General features: G+C 51.2%; 1 protein-coding gene across 1 annotated transcript in view; it reads right to left on the bottom strand.

The window, feature by feature from the left end:
- The window catches only part of RBM28 (RNA binding motif protein 28), a 28,556-nt gene extending 9,415 nt beyond the window's left edge, over nucleotides 1-19,141 (bottom strand). The window contains exons 1-13 of the mRNA XM_081927545.1: nucleotides 18,961-19,141; nucleotides 17,602-17,754; nucleotides 15,380-15,474; nucleotides 12,118-12,193; nucleotides 11,684-11,776; nucleotides 10,339-10,413; nucleotides 8,770-8,890; nucleotides 7,938-8,110; nucleotides 7,470-7,548; nucleotides 4,254-4,363; nucleotides 1,699-1,772; nucleotides 1,417-1,552; nucleotides 1,061-1,125 (exon numbers count right to left, since the gene is read on the bottom strand). Of these exons, the coding sequence (XP_081783671.1) occupies nucleotides 1,061-1,125; nucleotides 1,417-1,552; nucleotides 1,699-1,772; nucleotides 4,254-4,363; nucleotides 7,470-7,548; nucleotides 7,938-8,110; nucleotides 8,770-8,890; nucleotides 10,339-10,413; nucleotides 11,684-11,776; nucleotides 12,118-12,193; nucleotides 15,380-15,474; nucleotides 17,602-17,754; nucleotides 18,961-19,108 (1,398 nt within the window). The 5' untranslated portion in view covers nucleotides 19,109-19,141. The remainder of the gene's footprint in view (nucleotides 1-1,060; nucleotides 1,126-1,416; nucleotides 1,553-1,698; nucleotides 1,773-4,253; nucleotides 4,364-7,469; nucleotides 7,549-7,937; nucleotides 8,111-8,769; nucleotides 8,891-10,338; nucleotides 10,414-11,683; nucleotides 11,777-12,117; nucleotides 12,194-15,379; nucleotides 15,475-17,601; nucleotides 17,755-18,960) is intronic.
- Between the last annotated feature and the right edge of the window lie 670 nt (nucleotides 19,142-19,811).

Raw genomic sequence — 19,811 nt, 5'->3', positions numbered from 1 at the left:
TAAATTGCTTTGAGGCTTGTTTTTTTTACACTCAAACAGTGTGTGATTCATAAAGTTCGTATGCCGTTTGAATGTTAAAAAAAAAACCCCACTCAAAGCGGATAAAACAATAAAATCAAGAACTGTTTAAAGAATACAAAAGTTTAAAATAGTTTTTTAAAAAATTTTAACTCCCGTCAACTTCCTAAGCATCTGGGCAGGTTTTCCTAAGCAAGAATGGTTTTAGCAGTAGCTGAAAAGAAGACGGTGAAGTCGCCTTCTGCGTCTCAGCAGGCAAGGAGTTCCAAAGTTGTAAGGGCTGCCACAGTAAACAAATGCAGAACAGGTATCCATGTGGGAAATAAACAGGAAAAAAAGAGAGAGAGAGAGAGAGAGAGAGAGAGAGAGAGAGAGAGAGAGAGAGAGAGAGAGAGAGAGAGAGAGAGAGAGATTCGGCAAATTTATGGCTCTCCGCAACTACACAACATGATGTCCTCTTGCTACGTGGAGAGTCTGGGGCCTGAGGCGGGTCCTGTGTGCGAGGGGCAGGGATTCGTAGGCAGCAGAGGGCTCCTGTCCATCAGAGACAAGCTAGATGGTCAGCAAACCTTTTCCAGCAGGGGGCCTGTCTACTGTCCCTCAGACCTTGTGGGGGGCCGCATTTTTTGGGGGGGGGGTGGAAATGAACAAATTCCTACACCCCATAAATAACCCAGAGATGCATTTTAAATAAAAGGACACATTCATGTAAAAACACACTGATTCCTGGACCATATGTGGGCTGGATTTAGAAGGCAATTGGGCCGCATCCAGCCCCCGGGCCTTAGTGTGCCTACCCATGGGCTAGATTCAGCAGACCCACCTCGACCTGGCCCAGCAGGGGTCTTCTGGCATCCTTAAGGAGGGAAAGCTTGGAGCTTCTAGGCCAGCCTTTCTCAGCCTTGGGTCCCCAGATGTTGGCCTACAACTCCCATCAGCCCTTGCAAGCAGGACCGGTGGTCAGAGATGATGGGAGTTGTAGTCCCAAGCTTGAGAAAGGCTGGGCTAGACACATACACAGAGAGAGAAAGCGAGAACTTACCCGTGCCCTCTTGGCCAGGTCAGCATCGCTCATCCCCTCGGCAGCTTTTGTTCCAGCACGGATCACTGCAGAGGAAAAAGGAGCATTGAAAAGCAGTACAGAATCACAGACTGGGAAGGGACCCTCCCAGCTCATCTAGCCCAACCCCTTGCAATGCAGGAATCGTGGCTAAAGAATCCCTGACACAGGGCCACCCAACCTCTGCTTAAAAACCTCCCAGGAAGGAGAGCCTGCTGCCACCTCAAGCCCCTTCCACATGGTAATGAACACCTCCCCCCCCGTCGCCCTGCACACAAGGCAAGGTGAGCCCAGGTGAATGCAGCCCCGCCCAGCCCAGCCGCTTCCTTCGCACTCACAGCCTTCGCGCGCCAGGTACAAGTTCCGGGTGCCGGTGGGTTTCTTTGTCTTCTGGCTCCGCAGCTGCTGGGCTTCCTCTCGGCTGACGGCCAGGTCCACTCGCAGGCGGCGGCCCCCCAGGTGCAGCCCCCCACCCTTCCGGGGAGAAGGAGAGACAGTGAGAGGCAGGGAGGCAAGGAAGGGGCACCCACGGGCACAGCCAGAGACAGGCCAGTCCCGGTGGAGGCAGGGGGAACTACCACGCTCCCACCCCACAGGGGGAAAAAACCCCCAGCTCTCACCTCGCTCTCATCCTGAGCCACCTGAAGGCACTTCTGGGCAGCTTCCTGGGACAGGAACTGGGCAAAGGCACAGCCTGGTGGTGGGATTTTGGGGAGTGGGGAGAAGAGATGCATGTTTAGGAAGCTGTCTTACAGTGACCCATGGCATCATAGAATTGTAGACTTGGAAGGGTCCTCAAGGAATGCAGGAATCTCAGCTAAACAAATACAATCATACCTCGGGTTAAAGCCGCTTTAGGCTGTGTTTATTCGGGTAGCATCCCACGGTGACCCGGAAGTACCAGAAAGGGTTACTTCCAGGTTTCGCCGCTTGCGCATGCGTTCAAAATGACGTCACACGCATGCGCGGAACTGGCAAATTGCAACCAGCGCACGCACAGACGCAGGTTGCTTTCTTTTCAGGTTGCGAACGGGCCTCCGGAACGGATCCCGTTCACAATCAGGGGTACCACTGTACCTTGTTACACAGATGCAATAGTTACAACATACAGTGGACGCTCGGGTTGCGAGTGTGACCCATGCGGGATGCATGTTTGCAACCCGCAGTGGCACGTCTGCGCAAGCGCAGGTTGTGATTTGGTGCTTCTGTGCACAGCACGATTTAGTGCTTCTGAGCATGCGCGACCACCAAAAGTCAGAAGTAACCCATTCTGGTACTTCCGGGTTTCGGCGCGTCCATAACCTGAAAAAACTCAACCTGAAGCAGCTGTAACCCAAGGTATGACTGTATAGAGTGCGACAGGCTGCGTAGTCATGTTTGTAACAAATGTCTTTACTACTTCTTCCTATCATACGAATCAAGTCCAGGATGAACAACTTATACAATCCATGGCAGATGAAGGTGATGGAGTACATGGAACTGGCGGAAATGACTGGCAGAATCCGAGACCAGGGAGAAGAGTCGGTGGAAGAAGATTGGAAGAAATTTAAAGACTATTTACAGAAACATTGTAAAATTAAGGAATGTTAGAAGGGTGTTGGAATGAAGTTACGTGGTTTTAGCAGAAATGTAAAAATAGATTGTTAATTGGTGAGAATGTAAAGTTACATTATATTAAGATAAATTATTAGGATAAAAACAAAGATGGAAAGGATTTGCTGAAATAGCTAATTGAACTAGAACACAAAAAGGGAGGTGTGAGGAGGTCAAGGAAACAAGCAAATGAAAGATAAGTTATGGAAGGATTGAATTTTTTTTCTTAATTGTTTTTATTTCTCTGTGTTCTTGCTTTTTTTCTTTTCTTTTTCTTTAATTTTGTAATCTTTCAAAACCTTAATAAATATTATTTTTTTTAAAAAAGAACAACTTATAGAATCCTTAAGCAAGGTATATAACCTATTTAATTAAATCCAAGGCAGATATATTCCTTCCTTCATACATTCTTGTTTGAATTCATATATTACAAAGTCCTTGAATGTGGTTAAGGAAAGGTACCCGGAATGTCACGGGCAATACAGCTGATGAGGTTGGCTAGCATGGGTAGCAGACACAGGCAGGCTGGCTCAGGCAGCTGGGGAGGGTAGAGGACAGAACAAGGTTTCTGGATATTTCCTTGTTTCACCCCAAAGGGCTTCCTCAGCTGTTAATAGTTCTATATACAGTCCTACCTCATGTTACATTTGCTTCATGTTATGTTTTTCAGGTTGTGTCCCGTGGCAACCAGGAAGTACAGGAAAGAGTTACTTCCAGGTTTCGTCGCTCGTGCATGTGCAGAAGTGCTAAATCGCACTTCACGCATGCACAGAAGTGCCAAATTGCGCTGTGCACCTGCGCAGATACGGCGCTGCAGGTTGCGGGCTATTCATGTTGCGAACAGGCATCCGGAACGGATCCTGTTCACAACCAGAGGTACCACTGTAATATAAATATAAACACTTGATAATACAAGGTTTAATATTTGATATGTAGAAATTACAAATATAAATCTGTTACATCATGACTGAAAAACAGAGTTCATACATTATTAAGCATTATCAAGCATTAGAAGATACAGAGGCTGTACATACCATCGAAGTGTGTAACAGATTACATAAGCAATGATTCTTGGACGGTTCTCAATAGTAATGGCCAAGAAAGGAAGAAATATATCTGCATTGGATTTAATTAAATAGGCATCTCAGCTAAAGCATCCCTGACAGATGGCCATCCAGCCTCTGCTTAAAAACCTCCCAGGAAGGAGAGGCCATTATTTGGCACACGCTCAATTTCTACACCTTTTCTAATACCAGAAAATTACCAATTCAGTGCTGTATAGTTCATGATATTAGTGGCCTCTTATATAAAACACAGTTATTGTGCGAATGTGTTCTTGGCAAAAATAAGGTCAAAATAAGGAGAATGATGTAACTCCAACAATGTTTATGTAAAGAGATATAATACAGACACCCCCTGAAGGACAAAAAAAGAGATATTTTTTAGTTGCTACTTTTGAGGCGGAATCTGAACTCAGGTCTCCGAGGACTCCGCCCCTCCCCACCTAATACAAAATTATTCTGGCTCAGTCTGCCCCCCTCCCTTCCAACCCCCCCCCCCCCCCCGGTCTCACCCCCATTACCTTTGGAGTGTTCCGTATCCGGGTGAAGCACAATACGCACGTACTTCAGATCTCCAAACTGCTCCAGCAGCTCCCCCAGCTCCTCCTCCTCGCTGTCGAAGGACAAATTCCTAGGGGGGAAAGCAAGGGGCACGTGAAGATGCGCCCCACACCCAGGGAGGACAAGAGCCAGTTTGGATCCCAGGGTAAAAACATGTCTGGGGGCCCCCAGCAAGGGCGGACTGGCAAAAAAGTCTTTGCACAGGATAAAAAACAACAACATGCTTTTGATTTCATGATAATGATAAATATGAAAATCTTATTGTTGTTGTTTATTGAATTTACTGTATGCTTCGCTCCATAAGACGCAGCTAGTTTTAAGAGGGGGAATGCAAGGGGGAAAAAAATTTAAGGGAGCTCTGAGCAGAGCCTGTATGCATCCCAGGCTCTGCTCAGCGCTCCCTTTCAGGAGCCGCGAGGAGCGTGTGTGCGGCGCTTGCAGGCTTTTCCTCCTCAGGGAAAAGCCCCCAGGGGGCCGACCACACGCTCCGCGCGGCTCTTGCGGGCTTTTCCAGGAGGTGGAGTCCCTTCCCCCACCTCCCGCAAAAGCCAGCAAGAGCTGCGCGAAGCCTCCTAAGGGCAGCGGGATGAAGGCTCCCCGTGCCCTGAAGAGACTTCGCATGGCGAAGCCAGAACAGCAAGAGGGAGCACTGCGTAGCGATCCCTCTCGCTGTTCTGGCTTCTGTGATAGCTGCACAGCCTGCATTCTCTCCATAAAACACACACACACACTCCCCCTTACTTTTTAGGAGGGGGAAAATGCGTCTTATAGAGCGAAAAATATGGTATATACCGCACTATACCCAGAGGTCTCAGGGCAGTTTGCAGAAAAGGTCAACATAAAAACCACAATATATATATATAATCAAAATAAAAGCAACAACCCAATAACACCCTGTAGGGGTCAGATGGGATTACCATGAGGAATTATAAAATATACATCAAGCCATCGTGCCCACAATGAAGACATTGTGTTGACTGGGTTTGATATATTGACGATAATTTCTGATTAAATCCCGTAAGATTCTACATTCGTGCCCTTTTGATGCCCCTTTGCCTCTGCTGCCCATTTCTCCTTGCTCTTCACAAATCACGTACACACTTAGACAGGCAGGCGTCCTGTGTCCTCAAAGACTGGGCAGTTTCGTCTTTGTAGTTTTCTGATAGTTAATCTTAGGGCCAGGAAACAGATCTCACATGAAGGTGGTAGTGATCTGGTCTTTCTGGCCATCCTTCTTACCATGTTTATTTCTCAGCTCTGGGGTTGCCAGATACACCCCTTTGTAGTTCTCATTTACCACCCCTTTGTAGTTCTCAAGTTATTTACTACCCCTTTGTAGTTCTCAACATATTTACCCCAAAATATATGCATGCTAATTAATGTTGTAGTGTAACTTTTTCCCCACGTGGGGTTTGATGAAATGCTCAGAGGAAATATGATTGGTTCTTATGAGCACTGTGTAAAAGATTCTTTTGCTAACAAAATGGCCTGGTGAGGGGTGTGGTTTACAGACTTTTCTCCGAGAGCCTTGCTGGTCAAGGCCTCGTGCCTTGATTTTTAATCAGGGTCCAATCCTTCCTTTACTTTGCAAACGCAACAACACCCTTTTTACCTGTTGAGAATATTAAGAACTTAAGGGCTAGTATCAACCACGGAAGCACTCACATGATTGCTGCTGAACGAACCTGACACTTGTTAAACTTGTGTTGATTTTTAGGAAAATATAAATATTTGCACTTGTTGAGAATGTTAAGATCCTAAGGGTTAGCATCAATGATATTCCAACCCCCCGCAATGCAGAATGTTAAACGATATACAGTGGTGCCTCGCAAGACGAAATTAATTCGTTCCGCAAGTTTTTTCTTCTTGCGGGTTTTTCGTCTTGCGAAGCACAGTTTCCCATAGGAATGCATTGAAAATCAATCAATGCCATCCTATGGAAACCGCCTTCAGACCAGGTCCGGGGAACATCTGTCCCCCGACCTCTTCTGAAGGCTGGGGGGGGGACAAGGGCTTTTCTTCCTACCGCCAGCCTTCAGAAGGCTGTTCTGAAGGCTGGCGGTGGGAAGAAAAGCCCTTCTCCCCACCTCCCGCCCCACAAGCTCCGGGGACAGGAGGGCTTTGCTGCCAACCACCAGCATTTTAAAAGCCCCCGGGACAGCAGAGACTTCTCCGCTGTCCCGGGGCGATTTTAAAATGCTGGCGGACAGCAGCGAAGCCTCCACTGTCCCGGGGCGATTTTAAAATCCTGAGGGTCGGCAGCGAAGGTTTCGCTGCCGCCCGCCAGCATTTTAAGATCGCCCAGGACAGGCAGGCAGGGGGGAGCAAAGACTTTCGCCCACCGCCGGCCTTCAGAAGAGGTCCTGGACCTCTTCTGAAGGCCGGTGGTGGGCGAAAGTCTTTGCTCCCCCCGCCTGCCTTCAAAAGCCGTCGGGATAGCGGAGAAACGTGCTGCGCTTCTCCACTATCCCGGGAAGGCAGGCAGGGGGAGCAATGACTTTTGCCCCCCGACGGCCTTCAGAAGAGGTCCAGGACCTCTTCTGAAGGCCGGCGGTGGGCGAAAGTCTTTGCTCCCGACGGCCAGCATTTAAAAAGCGGTCCGGGATAGCGGGAAAGCGCAGCGCAATTCTCTGCTATCCCGGACCGCTTTTAAAATGCTGGCGGTGGGGAGCAAAGCCTTTCGGCCCCCGCCGGCCTTCCTGGGCCTCTTCTGAAGGCCGGAGGGGGGCGAAAGGCTTTGCTCCCCACCGCCAGCATTTAAAAGAGGTCCCCGGAGATTTCCCTATGGGCTTTCTTCTTGCGAAGCAAGCCCATAGGGAAATTCGTCTTGCGGAACGACTCAAAAACGGAAAACTCTTTCGTCTTGCGAGTTTTTCGTTTTGCGAGGCGTTCGTCTTGCGGGGCACCACTGTATTGATGCATGGAATGATCTCAGCCCATTTTTCCTTCCTTCCCATATGGTATTACATATGTCTACAGATAGATATGTTGCTGTGAGTCACTTGGAGACGTTCAGATGACAAGCAGCTAATCAGCTTAAAAAGTAGTAAGGCGAAACAGCCATAAATGTACGTTGGAACAGGGTTCTCTAAGCCCCGCAAGGATGCAGAAGGAGCAGGGCAGCAGCCTCCTGGCTTCTCTCCCAAGGCGATGCTGAGCCCATGGCCTCCGCCCACCTGATGAAGACGGTCCTTCCTTCGGTGACGTCTGATGGGAGCTTCTGGACTTTTTTCCGCTTCGAAGGGACATCAGCTTCTGGAACGGGAGCAGACCGAGGAGAGGGAAATCATGAGCAAGGTGTTCTCCAAAGGCCACAGAATGGCTGGAAGGGACCCCAAGGGTCATCCAGTCCAACCCTCAGCAATGCAGGAATCTTTGGTAAATATTATTATTATGCTGCTCTCACTGGGCAAGGTGGCAGTGCCCAGTCTCCAAAGACCAAGGTGGAGGAGGGCCAAGTTCCCAGCAGAGGCCATGAAATTTCACGCGGGGGCTGGCAGCTTTCGGAAAGAGGAATGCTGGGTTGAAATTGATTTTTTAACCAGACCCAACAAGGTCTCTCCTGGCGCTCCTTTGAGGTGCCAGCTTTTTAAGGGTTTGCCACCTGCCCTGGCATCCAACCCCTCAGAAACTGCAAAACCAACCTTCTTCATCTTCCTCGTCATCTTCTTCTTCCTCCTCCTCCTCATCAGAGCTCAGGGCTTTGCCAGGCTCCCCCTCTTCCTCATCGGAGTCCTGCGTCTCTTGCTCTTCCTCCTCCTCCTCCTCCTCCTCCTCCTTGCTATCCGCAGGCGGTGGAGCGACCTGCTCAAAGTACCTGTCCAAGAAATCATGCAAGGAAAGAGCCGTCAGAAGCCGGCAGCTGAACTCTGCGCCCAAAGGGCTTAATTCTGGGGTTCTGGAATCTCGCAGCTGGCTGGATCTGGGCAGAGGGAGGAAGTCAGAGGCAGCCCTGCCGCTTCCTGCTGGCAGAGACAGAGCAGGAATTTGGTGTTGGGATGCGTCCAAGGAAATGGGGGCAATTGGCAGGCCCCAGCTCACCGGCCAGCAGCGGGGTGAACTCCGGTCCTTGGTTCTGCATCAAACTGCGACTCAGAGCTTTAGAAGCCTTTCAGAAGCTGAGCATGCAAGCCAGCAGAGATAAGAACTCTTTGCAATGGAAGGGCAGAGAGAGGCATATGTAAAGTGTATTTACAAGCATCAGGACAAAGGAAAAACATGTCTGCTCCCCTTCCATGTCCAAGCAAAAAGCATAAGTGAAAGCTATACACAACGGAAGTTCCCAGCAGGCTGTGCTGGAATGTAAACAGGCATGTGACATACAACAACTCCACATCTCTGTTCCTCTTAGGGTGGAAGGGAACATCAATATCCTAACACACAGAGGGCGGCTTAGTGTGCCCCCCCCCCCGATCCCCACGTCAGCAGCAGAGTGAGTCCGTCCCGGGTCTTCTGGAGCAAGCCCCTTGCGCTCACCTTCCCTGCCTTGCTGGCTCAGCAGGCTCTGAACTTTCGTCTTCCAGATTGTCGTCATCGTCGCCAGCCTGAGTTGTGTCTGCTTGCTGGGCCTGGCTTTGCTTCTTCTTCTCCTGGACCCCTGGTTGGGGGAGAGAGGCAAAGAAGCAGGAGGGTGAGACGCCTCTACCCAGTTTCTCTCAAGGAAGACGCCCATTTCTAGCTCCACCCAATAATCCTGGCAAATCTCGCCCTTGCTGAGTCCTGCTTGCTGGCTTCCCATAATAGGCACCCGGTTGGTCCCTGTGAGAACGGGAGGCTGGAGTAGATGGGCCCCCTTTGGCCTCATCCAGAGGGGGCATCTTGGGTTCTCACGAAAAGCCATGCCAGGGAGGTCCCTGCGGCCAGATCCCAAACGGGCCACAGAACAAAGAAACAGGAGTCCAAACAAAGGAGCCACACCTGCAAAGCCTTGACTGGGCAGGAATTGGAACAGAAGGAGGAGGCTTTCTAAGGGCACAATGGCTGGCAGGAGAAAGACCCTGTCGGAACATGGCACTTCTGATGCCCAGAGATCTGCCCTGGTTGCCCAGTGGCTACCAGACCAACGTCAAGGGCTTACTATTAGTCTGTAAGGCCCTTCGCAACGTGGGACCCGTGAGATCACCTGACCCAGAGACACACAACTAATAATAATATTAATTTATTATTTATACCCTGCCCATCCGGCTGGGTTTCCCCAGCCACTCTGGGCAGCTTCCAACAAAATATTAAAATATAATAGTCTGTTAAACTTTAAAAGCTTCCCTAAACAGGGCTGCCTCCAGACCGCTCCCATTCACAGAACTGGCCCTGTTCCAAGTGCCACGTAAAATCCATTCCATGTTTTGTAGGAACTGAAGCGTTGAGTGTGGCTCCGCCTTCACTTTGGAACTCCCTGCCTCTTGACACGCTGCGCTCTTTTCAGCGCCTGCTGGAAACATTCTTGTTTAGACAAGCCCGTCTAGATGCTTAGAAATCTGGTGCGAATTTTAACCTGTTTTTAGTCTGCTGTCATTTCAGCTCGTCTAAAGTTGTAGATTGCCGTTTTTTCAATGGTGATTTTATTCTTTTATCTGCTTTGATGGTGTTTTTTTAAAAAAGAAGCAACGAGTGGATACACATTGTGAATAATAATAATAATAATAATAATAATAATAATAATAATAATAATAATTTATTATTTCTACCCCACCCATCTGGCTGGGTTTCCCCAGCCACTCTGGCCAGCTTCCAACAAAAGATTAAAAATGCCTTTAAAAATGCATTTATGAAATGAATAAGCAAGAGGGCACTCCCCTTCCATGCTTGCTGGGCAGGGAGCGGGGTTTGTTGCTTCTGAAGGTCAGCTCTGCTCTCAGAACCAGACCGTCTCACACAGGCAATTGCCTGGCTGCAAAGACTCAGGACAAATGTCCCCCTGCCACTCTCAGCCGGTTGGCCTGAGGTCAAGGTTGGGCCTCTTCACCCGCCACTCAACAGCACACCCAGAGCGAGGCCACCTGCCTGAGATGCCCAGAGCAGGATGACTCCTGCCCCGGAGCCACTCACCTGCCGGAGATGCCACTGCCTGCATAGCTTGGTACTTCTCCCGGGCCACAGCCCAGTCCACAGCCACCGGGCGCTCTGCGGAGGGAAAGAGAAGCTCTGAGGCTGGCTTGGCGAGGGGGCAGCGCAGCTACAAATCCCAGGGACCGAAATCCCATTCGTAAGAACTCAACTGTTAAGTGTGGCAGCCCCTACCCTCTGGAACTCCCTGCCTCTTGACACCAGCCTTCGCTGTACAATTTTTGGCACCTGCTAAATTTGTTTAGTCAGGCCTGTCCGGATGCTTAGAAAATGGAGGTAATTTTAATCTGTTTTAGTATTTTAACTTTCCTATGTTTTAAAGGAGGGTTGAAATCCCCATGCCAAAAAATGTTCGTGTTTCATATTTTTGTAAACCACTTTGAGGGATTTTTATTTTTTTTTACAATCAAGTGGTGTGCAAATTTTATGAAATAAAAAGTCATGGTTAACACTGAGTTAAAAACAAAAGAGGAATGTAAATGGGTAAAATTGATGGTAACTGCAGCCATTTAGCAAGTAATTGGAAAAATGCAGAAGAGCTAGGGGTGAACCAATGGAGGAAAAAACTGAAAAATATTATAATTTTAGAATTTCTAACTGTGAAAATACACAGAATGAAAGGGTTTAAGGTCAGTGAGAAAGGGGAGGATTGGTTTGAGAAGATATTGAATTATTTGGGTGGCTTTGAACAATTTGGGGCAATTAAAATGTTAAAAGTTAAAGAAACCTTGTGGATGAAGGAGCGTTAACATATATAAAACTGTGCATATGGTTGATTTGAATATGTTATTATGTATACCCAATGTATCAGCTGCCTGGGAGGTTTCACTGTTTGTGTTTTGGTTCTTGGTAAAAAAAATTAAAAACCTTTTTTAAAAAGTCATGGTGTCTGTGTGTTTGCAGAGGAGAGCCGAAGTCAGTCCGCCCCACTGCCTGAACACCCCGCATATTCATCTCTCCTGCAGATGTTCCAGCATTCCCAGCACAAGAGGACCAGCAAGGGAGTCAGTGGTGGGGAGTGCGTCAGACTAGGACCCGGGAGACCAGGGTGCAAACCCCTTCCGCTCGGCCACGAAGCTTGCTGGGTGTGACTTTGGGCCAGTCGCTGAATCTCAGCCTGACCTACCTCACAGGGTTGTTGTGGGGGTTCAATGAGGAGGCAGAGAAGCACGTGTGCCGCCTCGAGCTCCTTGCAGAAAAAGGTGGGATATCAAGAGCAATAGATGAGCAAGTATTATCTTGCCTGACCCTCCGCACAGGCAGCTCCCATGCGACATAAACAGGACCTCAAATCACGCGGCTCCTTTTAAGAAAGCGCCAGACTCACCCTTGATCTCCTTCATGTTCATCCCCTTAAGGGCCTTCCCTGCTTCTAGGACGTTCTTGAACTGCACAAAGGCAAAGCCACGCATCTTTCCATCTGGAAGCGACAGGAAAGCAACTTAATTCTGACTATTTTAAAATAATATTTGTAGCCTGCGCATGGGATTCCACTTATAGGGAGACAAGAGGAGCAGCCAGAGTCATAACCAAGAAGCCAGGTGGGACTTCATTCTTCAGCTTAAGACGGTGGACAGCAGAAACATGAGCCAGCCAGTGCTCCTATCTCTGATGTGTGGAATTCCTAGTTCCAAAGGGGAGCGCAGTGATCCATGAATGGCTCGGGATAATCCAGGACAGGTGTGCAGTTTAAATGGAATGCTACCTTCCTCCTCCAGTAGCGCCCCACCGTCCCTTTCCCACCAGGCCACCTGGCCATACCTGGTTTCTTGGGGATGGTAGTTTCCAGCACTGTGCCAAACTGAGAGAACGAAGCCTTCAGGTCATCTTCTGTGCACTAAGGAGAGAAGAAACGAAACCAATGGCAGAAGTCATCACAGTGCATTGTGTATTTTTCAAAAATCGCAAGTCTTAGGAAGGATCTGGGCTGCTGCTCCAATGTTCTGTGAGCAGACTGTGCTCTCTGGTGGGAAATCCAAAAGGGGGGCTTGGGGCTCCTATTACTGCTCCATTAAATGGAGCGCTCAGCTGTGATTTACACCAAATTACACAAAACAAATGAAATACCCTGAAAATCCCTGAAACGAGAAGCAATGGACTAGAAATATTATCTTATAGAAATAAACTAAATAATAAAAATCAAAAAGTTTAAGGGGAAAATTAGAAAAACCTAGAATTGAGCAAAGCCTTAAGGGGATGCCGGCTACAAGGCTCGTTTCACTGAAATATTCAGTTTCCTCAGAAGGAAATAGAGAAATCATAAACCTTCAATGACCAAATTCAAAGAAAGGGGGCAAAATTCTGAAGTGTTATAATCCTAGCTCAACCTAGGTGAAGCAAAGCGCAGTAATAAAGGATTGACGACTCAAAGATACAGTTTCTAAAACTGAGTTTACAAAAAGGGTTTGAAAACCTAATTAGCAAGTTTTAGACAAAGCCCAACTTGAAGAAAGCCAAGCAGTAGTAATAAGGAGTTGAGGACTCAGCTGTGAAAATTTTAGTACAGTGGTGCCTCGCAAGACGAAATTAATTCGTTCCGCAAGTCTCTTCGTCTTGCGAGTTTTTCGTCTTGCGATGCACGGTTTTCCATAGGAATGCATTGAAAATCAATTAATGCGTTCCTATGGAAAACGCCTTCCCCCGACCTCTTCTGGCGGGCGGCATTTTAAAATCGCCCGGGACAGCGGAGGACTTCTCCGCTGTCCGGGGCGATTTAAAAGCCCCTGGGAAGGCAGGCAGGGGGGACAAAGGCTTTCTCGCCCCGCCGCTCGGCTTCGGGACATCGTTCCGATGCCGGGCTTCGGGGGGAGGCTTTCTCGCCCGGCCGCCCGGCTTCGAGACATCGTTCCGATGCCGGGCGGCGGGGGGAGGCTTTCTCGCCCGGCCGCCCGGCTTCGGGACATCGTTCCGATGCCGGGCGGCTGGGGGAGGCGTTCCTGCCCCACCGCCCGGCATCGGGACGATGCCCCGAAGCCGGGCGGCTGGGGGAGGCGTTCCTGCCCCGATGCCGGGCGGCGGGGGGAGGCTTTCCCGCCCGGCCGCCCGGCTTCGGGACATCGTTCCGATGCCGGGCGGCTGGGGGAGGCGTTCCTGCCCCACCGCCCGGCATCGGGACGATGCCCCGATGCCGGGCGGCGGGGGGAGGCGTTCCTGCCCCACCGCCCGGCATCGGGACGATGCCCCGAAGCCGGGCGGCGGGGGGAGGCTTTCCCGCCCGGCCGCCCGGCTTCGGGACATGGTTCCGATGCCGGGCGGCTGGGGGAGGCGTTCCCGCCCCACCGCCCGGCATCGGGGGGAGGCTTTCCCGCCCGGCCGCCCGGCTTCGGGACATCGTTCCGATGCCGGGCGGCTGGGGGAGGCGTTCCTGCCCCACCGCCCGGCATCGGGACGATGCCCCGATGCCGGGCGGCGGGGGGAGGCGTTCCTGCCCCACCGCCCGGCATCGGGACGATGCCCCGAAGCCGGGCGGCTGGGGGAGGCGTTCCTGCCCCACTTCCCGGCATCGGGACGATGCCCCGAAGCCGGGCGGCGGGGGGAGGCTTTCCCGCCCGGCCGCCCGGCTTCGGGACATCGTTCCGATGCCGGGCGGCTGGGGGAGGCGTTCCTGCCCCACCGCCCGGCATCGGGACGATGCCCCTAAGCCGGGCGGCGGGGGGAGGCTTTCCCGCCCGGCCGCCCGGCTTCGGGACATGGTTCCGATGCCGGGCGGCTGGGGGAGGCGTTCCTGCCCCACCGCCCGGCATCGGGACGATGCCCCGAAGCCGGGCGGCTGGGGGAGGCGTTCCTGCCCCACCGCCCGGCATCGGGACGATGCCCCGAAGCCGGGCGGCGGGGGGAGGCGTTCCTGCCCCACTTCCCGGCATCGGGACGATGCCCCGAAGCCGGGCGGCGGGGGGAGGCTTTCCCGCCCGGCTTCGGGACATCGTTCCGATGCCGGGCGGCTGGGGGAGGCGTTTCTGCCCCACCGCCCGGCATCGGGACGATGCCCCTAAGCCGGGCGGCGGGGGGAGGCTTTCCCGCCCGGCCGCCCGGCTTCGGGACATGGTTCCGATGCCGGGCGGCTGGGGGAGGCGTTCCTGCCCCACCGCCCGGCATCGGGACGATGCCCCGAAGCCGGGCGGCTGGGGGAGGCGTTCCTGCCCCACCGCCCGGCATCGGGACGATGCCCCGAAGCCGGGCGGCGGGGGGAGGCTTCAAAAGCCGTCCGGGGGCTTTTAAATCGCCCCGGACAGTCCCGGGGCGATTTAAAAGCCCCCGGTTAGGCAGGCAGGGGGGGCAAAAGTCTTTGCCCCCCCTGCCTGCCTTCAAAAGCCGTCCGGGATAGCGGGAAGCGCTTCCCTGCTATCCCGGACCGCTTTTAAAATGCTGGCGGTGGGGAGCAAAGCCTTTCGCCCCCGCCGGCCTTCCTGGACCTCTTCTGAAGTCCGGAGGGGGGGGAAGGCTTTGCTCCCCACCGCCAGCATTTAAAAAAAGGTCCCCGAGATTTCCCTATGGGCTTTCGTCTTGCGATGCAAGCCCATAGGGAAAATCGTCTAGCGAAGCGTCGCAAAAACCGAAAAACCCTTTCGTCTTGCGGGTTTTTCGTCTTGCGAGGCACCACTGTATTGCCTTTACAAAAAGGTTTTAAAAACCTAAATGGCACAAATTCAAAGAAAGGAATGCCAGATAAGCTGTTTTAGATTTTAAACAAACTCAAGAACAGGGCTGAAACGCTCCCATGATCTAGATGTTACTGTTGATGTTAAAGACTGATTTACACCAAAAAGCTGCTAAGAAATGGACAGCTGGATGGCAATCTCTGAGGGAGTTGGACTAGATGACCCTGGGGTGGCCTTTCCAACTCTACGGTTCTGCGAAACAGCATTACGTCAGCACTCTGAATCTCAGACAGGAGTGCCGTGAAAGATTAACCCTGCCAGTCCACTTTTAACGGCCTCGTTCCAAGAAAAGAATGGGGGTGGCTCAGAAGGAGAACTCCAGCCCCATCAAAGAAGCAGGCGACTCCCCTGCCTTCGTCTCGTACCTTGAAGCTCAGATTGCGAATGATCAGCCTGGCTTTTTTCGAGGCTCCCTTTGCCTTTGGAGGCTTCTTCCCTCGCTGGGGGGCCTCAGAGGCACCTGGAACCAAAGCAAATGGGACACGGCAAGGACAATGACACACTAAGAACACAGCGGAGGAATCATCACGAGGCACAAGTGCTGGTGCACTGAGGTCACACCCACAAGAATCCCATGGGCCCAAGCATCTGGTTGGCCACTCTGAGAACAGGAGGCTGGACTGGACGGGTCTGGGGTCTGCAAGGACCGTGGACTGTAAGAGGACTGAGCTTGTTTCTATCTTAAGGACACATCTCTCTTACAGAGTCAGCACGAAGGTGGGTGAAAAGGGTGAAAGAAGTATGGAAAGTGTGAGGGTTTTTGACTAGCAATGCTGCTTCCCTGTGTTCTCACCACAAAGCTATTATTAATTATTTATTATTATTATTATTATTATTATTATTATTATTTGTACACCGCCCTATACCCGGAGGTCTCAGGGCAGTTCACAAACAAAATCATCATATATAAAATCAAATTTAAAACAAGAACCCAATAAAAGAAACCCAAAAGAGCCACATTCTAAAAGGGTATTGGATGTCAAACAGATCAACCAAAGGCCTGGTTAAAAAGGAACGTTTTTGCTGGTGAATGAAGCTGCGTAATGAAGGCACCAGGCGAACTTCCCTGGGGAGAGCATTCCACAGATGGGGAGCCACTGCAGAGAAGGCCCCGTTCTCGTGTTGCCACCTCTGGACTTCTTGAGGAGGCGTCACACGAAGAAGAGCCTCAGAAGATGATCTCAGGGTCTGGGTAGCGTCATATGGAAAGAGGCGCTCCTTGAGGTATTGTGGTCCTGAGCCGTTTATTTATTGTGGTTTCTTATTAACCAGGTGTGAGAACCTTGCCATACCTACAAAATACATTAACTTCTGTATGTAAGCTGAACAGTCTATGGATCAGCTCAGAAGAGAGTCTGGCTGGTGGAGGTCTTCTCCAAGCCAACTGCCTTGTCTTGCTCAACAGGGTCTTGAGCAGGTGGGAAGATTATTTTCTTCTGCAACTGGATGTGACCCCCTTTGGTCTGATCCAGCAGCCAGGCTCTTCTGATGTGCTTACGAGAACCTCCTGTCAAAAGCCCAGGAGATGCAGCCGAAGAACCCCGACACCATGCCTGGAGCAGGAGTTACAGGTAGGTAGCTGTGTTGGTCCGCCGTAGTTGAAACAAAATTTAAAAAATCCTTCCAGTAGCACCTTAGAAACCAACTCAGTTTGTTATTGGTATGAGCTTGTGTGCATGCACACTTTTTCAGATACGTGTGCATGTATCAGAAGAGGTATCTGAAGATGTGTGCATGCACATGAAAGCTCATACCAATAACAAATTAGTTGGTCTCTAAGTTGCTACTGGAGGGAATTTTTTTATTTTGTTTGGAGCAGGAGAGAAACTCCAGCAGACAAGGCATCTTCTCCCTTTACAAGCAGCCAGGCAGGACGGGCAAAGCATAAAGGCGCTGTTGGAGAGGCGAGTGAAAGCAAGGAACAATCGGCTCCTCTGCCAGATCCGCCAACAGTCCTCCTCTTCATACATATAGGCCAGATTTGTATTTTAACAACTTGCCTGGTAGCCACAGCTGTCTAGGAATCCCATACAGGCCATTAAGTGGTAGTGAATGGACCCTTCCATCCCTCCTCAGCCTGCCAGCTCACCTGGTTGCTCTGCTGGTTGTGGGGGGGGGGAGGCAATTCTTTCATAGCCAGCATAGGAAACAAGGAGGTTATTGGAGGGGAGGCAGGTGGCTGCATCCCTCCTACCTCAGTCTGCCTGACAGGAATCCCTTTTCTTTTCCACTGGCCTGTTAAGTGGCAAGGAGCCTACACTTCCCTGCTGGCTGCAGAGGCAGTTTGTTCGACTGCAGAGGTATAAATGGGAATGTCTTGGTCTCCAAGGTGTTACTGGACAATTTTTCATTTTATTTATTGGGAATGTCTTGGAATTGTGTACTGTAAGGAAATCAAAACCCATCTTCTGGACTGTGAGAACATGTCAGAAAGGGTGCTGGAAGCCTCGAAGGCAGCGCAGGTCATGTGGGACCAAAGACAAGCCTCTTCTGTCTTTCTAACTGTGCTCAGCAAAACTGGTGCTAAGTGTCAACAGCAGCGCACAGAAAATCCTGGCACCCCACAAAAAAAAGACCTTGAACTTACCTTCTTTCTTCTTTCCTTTCTGCCGTGGTTTCGGATTAGCAAGGGCTACCGTGATCTTGCGTTTCCCAAAGGCTGTGATCTCCTGGATGGCTCTCTGAGCGTCTTCCGGCAAGGAGAAAGTGACAAAGCCAAACCCACGACAGGTTTTCTTGCCTATCCAACAGATTTAAAGGCATATTAATATTATTATGACTAGTTAAGCTTATTAAACTCCTTTTCTCACTGTAAGGAACTCAAGGTATCTTTCCTAACAACAATAACAACAACATAGAGCAACGGTCAGCAACTTGGCCAGGGAACGAAAAGCCATGTCACTCCACCCACCCTGCAATTCAAGAAAAAGGCTTGGGGGGGAGGGTTAGGTAGATAACCCAAACCATACAAAATATTTTAAGCATGAGTTCATACGAAGAAAGATGCGTCATTTGAAGGAGATGCCATCACAACCTTATGCCAACTGGCTCTACAGTGGTAGCTCTACTTATGAATGTGATCTGTTTAGGGGTGCCGTTCGCACCCTGAAAAGTCCATAAGTATAGTGCCGCTACTGCGCATGCATGAAGAGTGATAGGGCGCTTCTGCGCCTGCACACACAGCAAACCTGGAAGTAAACACTTTGCTGCGTTCGTAATCTGAAAAGCTGCAATGTGCAGCGCAGCCAGGAAAGATGCCTTCTTGAGTGGGGGCTCATTCTGGTGCCAGGTGGGCTCCGTGATGCACAGGTGGTCCTGACTGGTGGTGGTGCCAGCGCTCAATAATAATAATAATCAGTGCTTGGGGGGGGGGGAGATGCAGGGGTATGCATACTCATAAACATTTTGCGACTCTAAGTTTGTCCTCATTGAGAGGCAGTATTTCCAATATGAATAGGAAAATAAGAGTCCCCCCTAAGCATTTTTTAAAGAAAATAAGAAATAATAATAGTAATAGTAATAATAATAATAGGAGGAAAGATGCCTTGTTGGGGAGGGGCTCATTCTGGTGCCAGGTGGACTCCATGATCCAGTGGTAGTACTGACTAGTGGTGCTGTTGCCAGCGGTTAATAATAATAATAATAATAATAATGTTTTTTCTGGAGGGACACCGGGGTGCACGTACCCCTCAACATTTTGTGAATCTAAGTTTGGCCTCATTGAGAGGCAGTATTTGAAAAGGAATAGGAAAATGAGAGTAACCCCAAACATCTTTTTTTTGGGGGGGAAAGCACTGCCTAGAACAAGGGGGTCCCCGCGGGGTCATCTAGCCCAGCCCCCCAGCCCAACCTCAGAGGAGGGGCGGGGGTGGGGCAGCCCCTGGTGGGCCGCGGGGGGGGGCTGGAAGCGCCCCTTCCCTCCCCCCCCCCGGCCCCGCTCGCTCACCGGGCTCCGTCACGGCCACCGCCCGCCGCACCGGCCCCGCCCGGCCGAACTCCCTCTCCAGCTCGGCGGCGCAGGCCGAGGGCGGCAGGCCCCGCACCAGCACCGTCCGACCGGCGCCCGCCTTCGCCGCCTTCTCCGCCGCCGCCATGGCCCCGCCGACGCTCCTCCACTCGCCCAGCACGTTAGGCCCGCCTGGGCGCCGCCATGTTGGGTCCGCCTCCGAAAACGGCCCGGCCGGAAACGCGGCCCGGCGCGCGCGAGTTCCTTCCGGAAGTGGGGTGGGCGCGGAGGGAGAGCGCCCTCTGCCGGAGAGGAGGAGGAGGCGAGACAGGTTGCTAGTCTCTCTGCGCACGCGCGGAGGCGCCTCTGTCCTGGGAACGCGCCGCGCGCGCCCCCCGCTTCGCCTTGCAAGCCACGTGCACGCGCGTTTCATTCAAATTATTGCAATAACTCTTCTTTGGGCGGGGGAAACGAATTTCCAGTGTTTGGTGGCATGGAAGAGGGAGGAAGCTTGTACTCGCCTGCTCTGGGTGGTAGGACTCGAACTCAGGGCTTCCAGCTGCAAACAAGGAGATTCCGACTAAAAAGCCAGAAAAAAACTTTCTGACTGTAAAAGCTGTTTGGCAGTGGAACAGACTCCCTCAAGAGGTGGTGGAATCTCCTTCCTTGGAAGTTTTTAAACAGAGTTTGGATGGACATCGGAAGGCGAGATTTCGGCTGGATGAGGCCCTAAGCTATTGAAAGTCATGTCCAGCTGTCCTTTGTCCACAACAAATGGGCGCTGTTTTTTGTGTTCAATATCTGCTATTTGGTCATCAATGGACCTAATCGGTATCTCAAGCCATTTGCAC

The sequence above is a fragment of the Podarcis melisellensis genome (genome assembly GCF_964234715.1).
Source record: "Podarcis melisellensis genome assembly, chromosome: 10".
NCBI lineage: Eukaryota > Metazoa > Chordata > Lepidosauria > Squamata > Lacertidae > Podarcis > Podarcis melisellensis.
The sequence above is the reverse complement of the archived record's forward strand: the minus strand, read 5'-3'. Positions and strand labels throughout refer to the sequence as shown.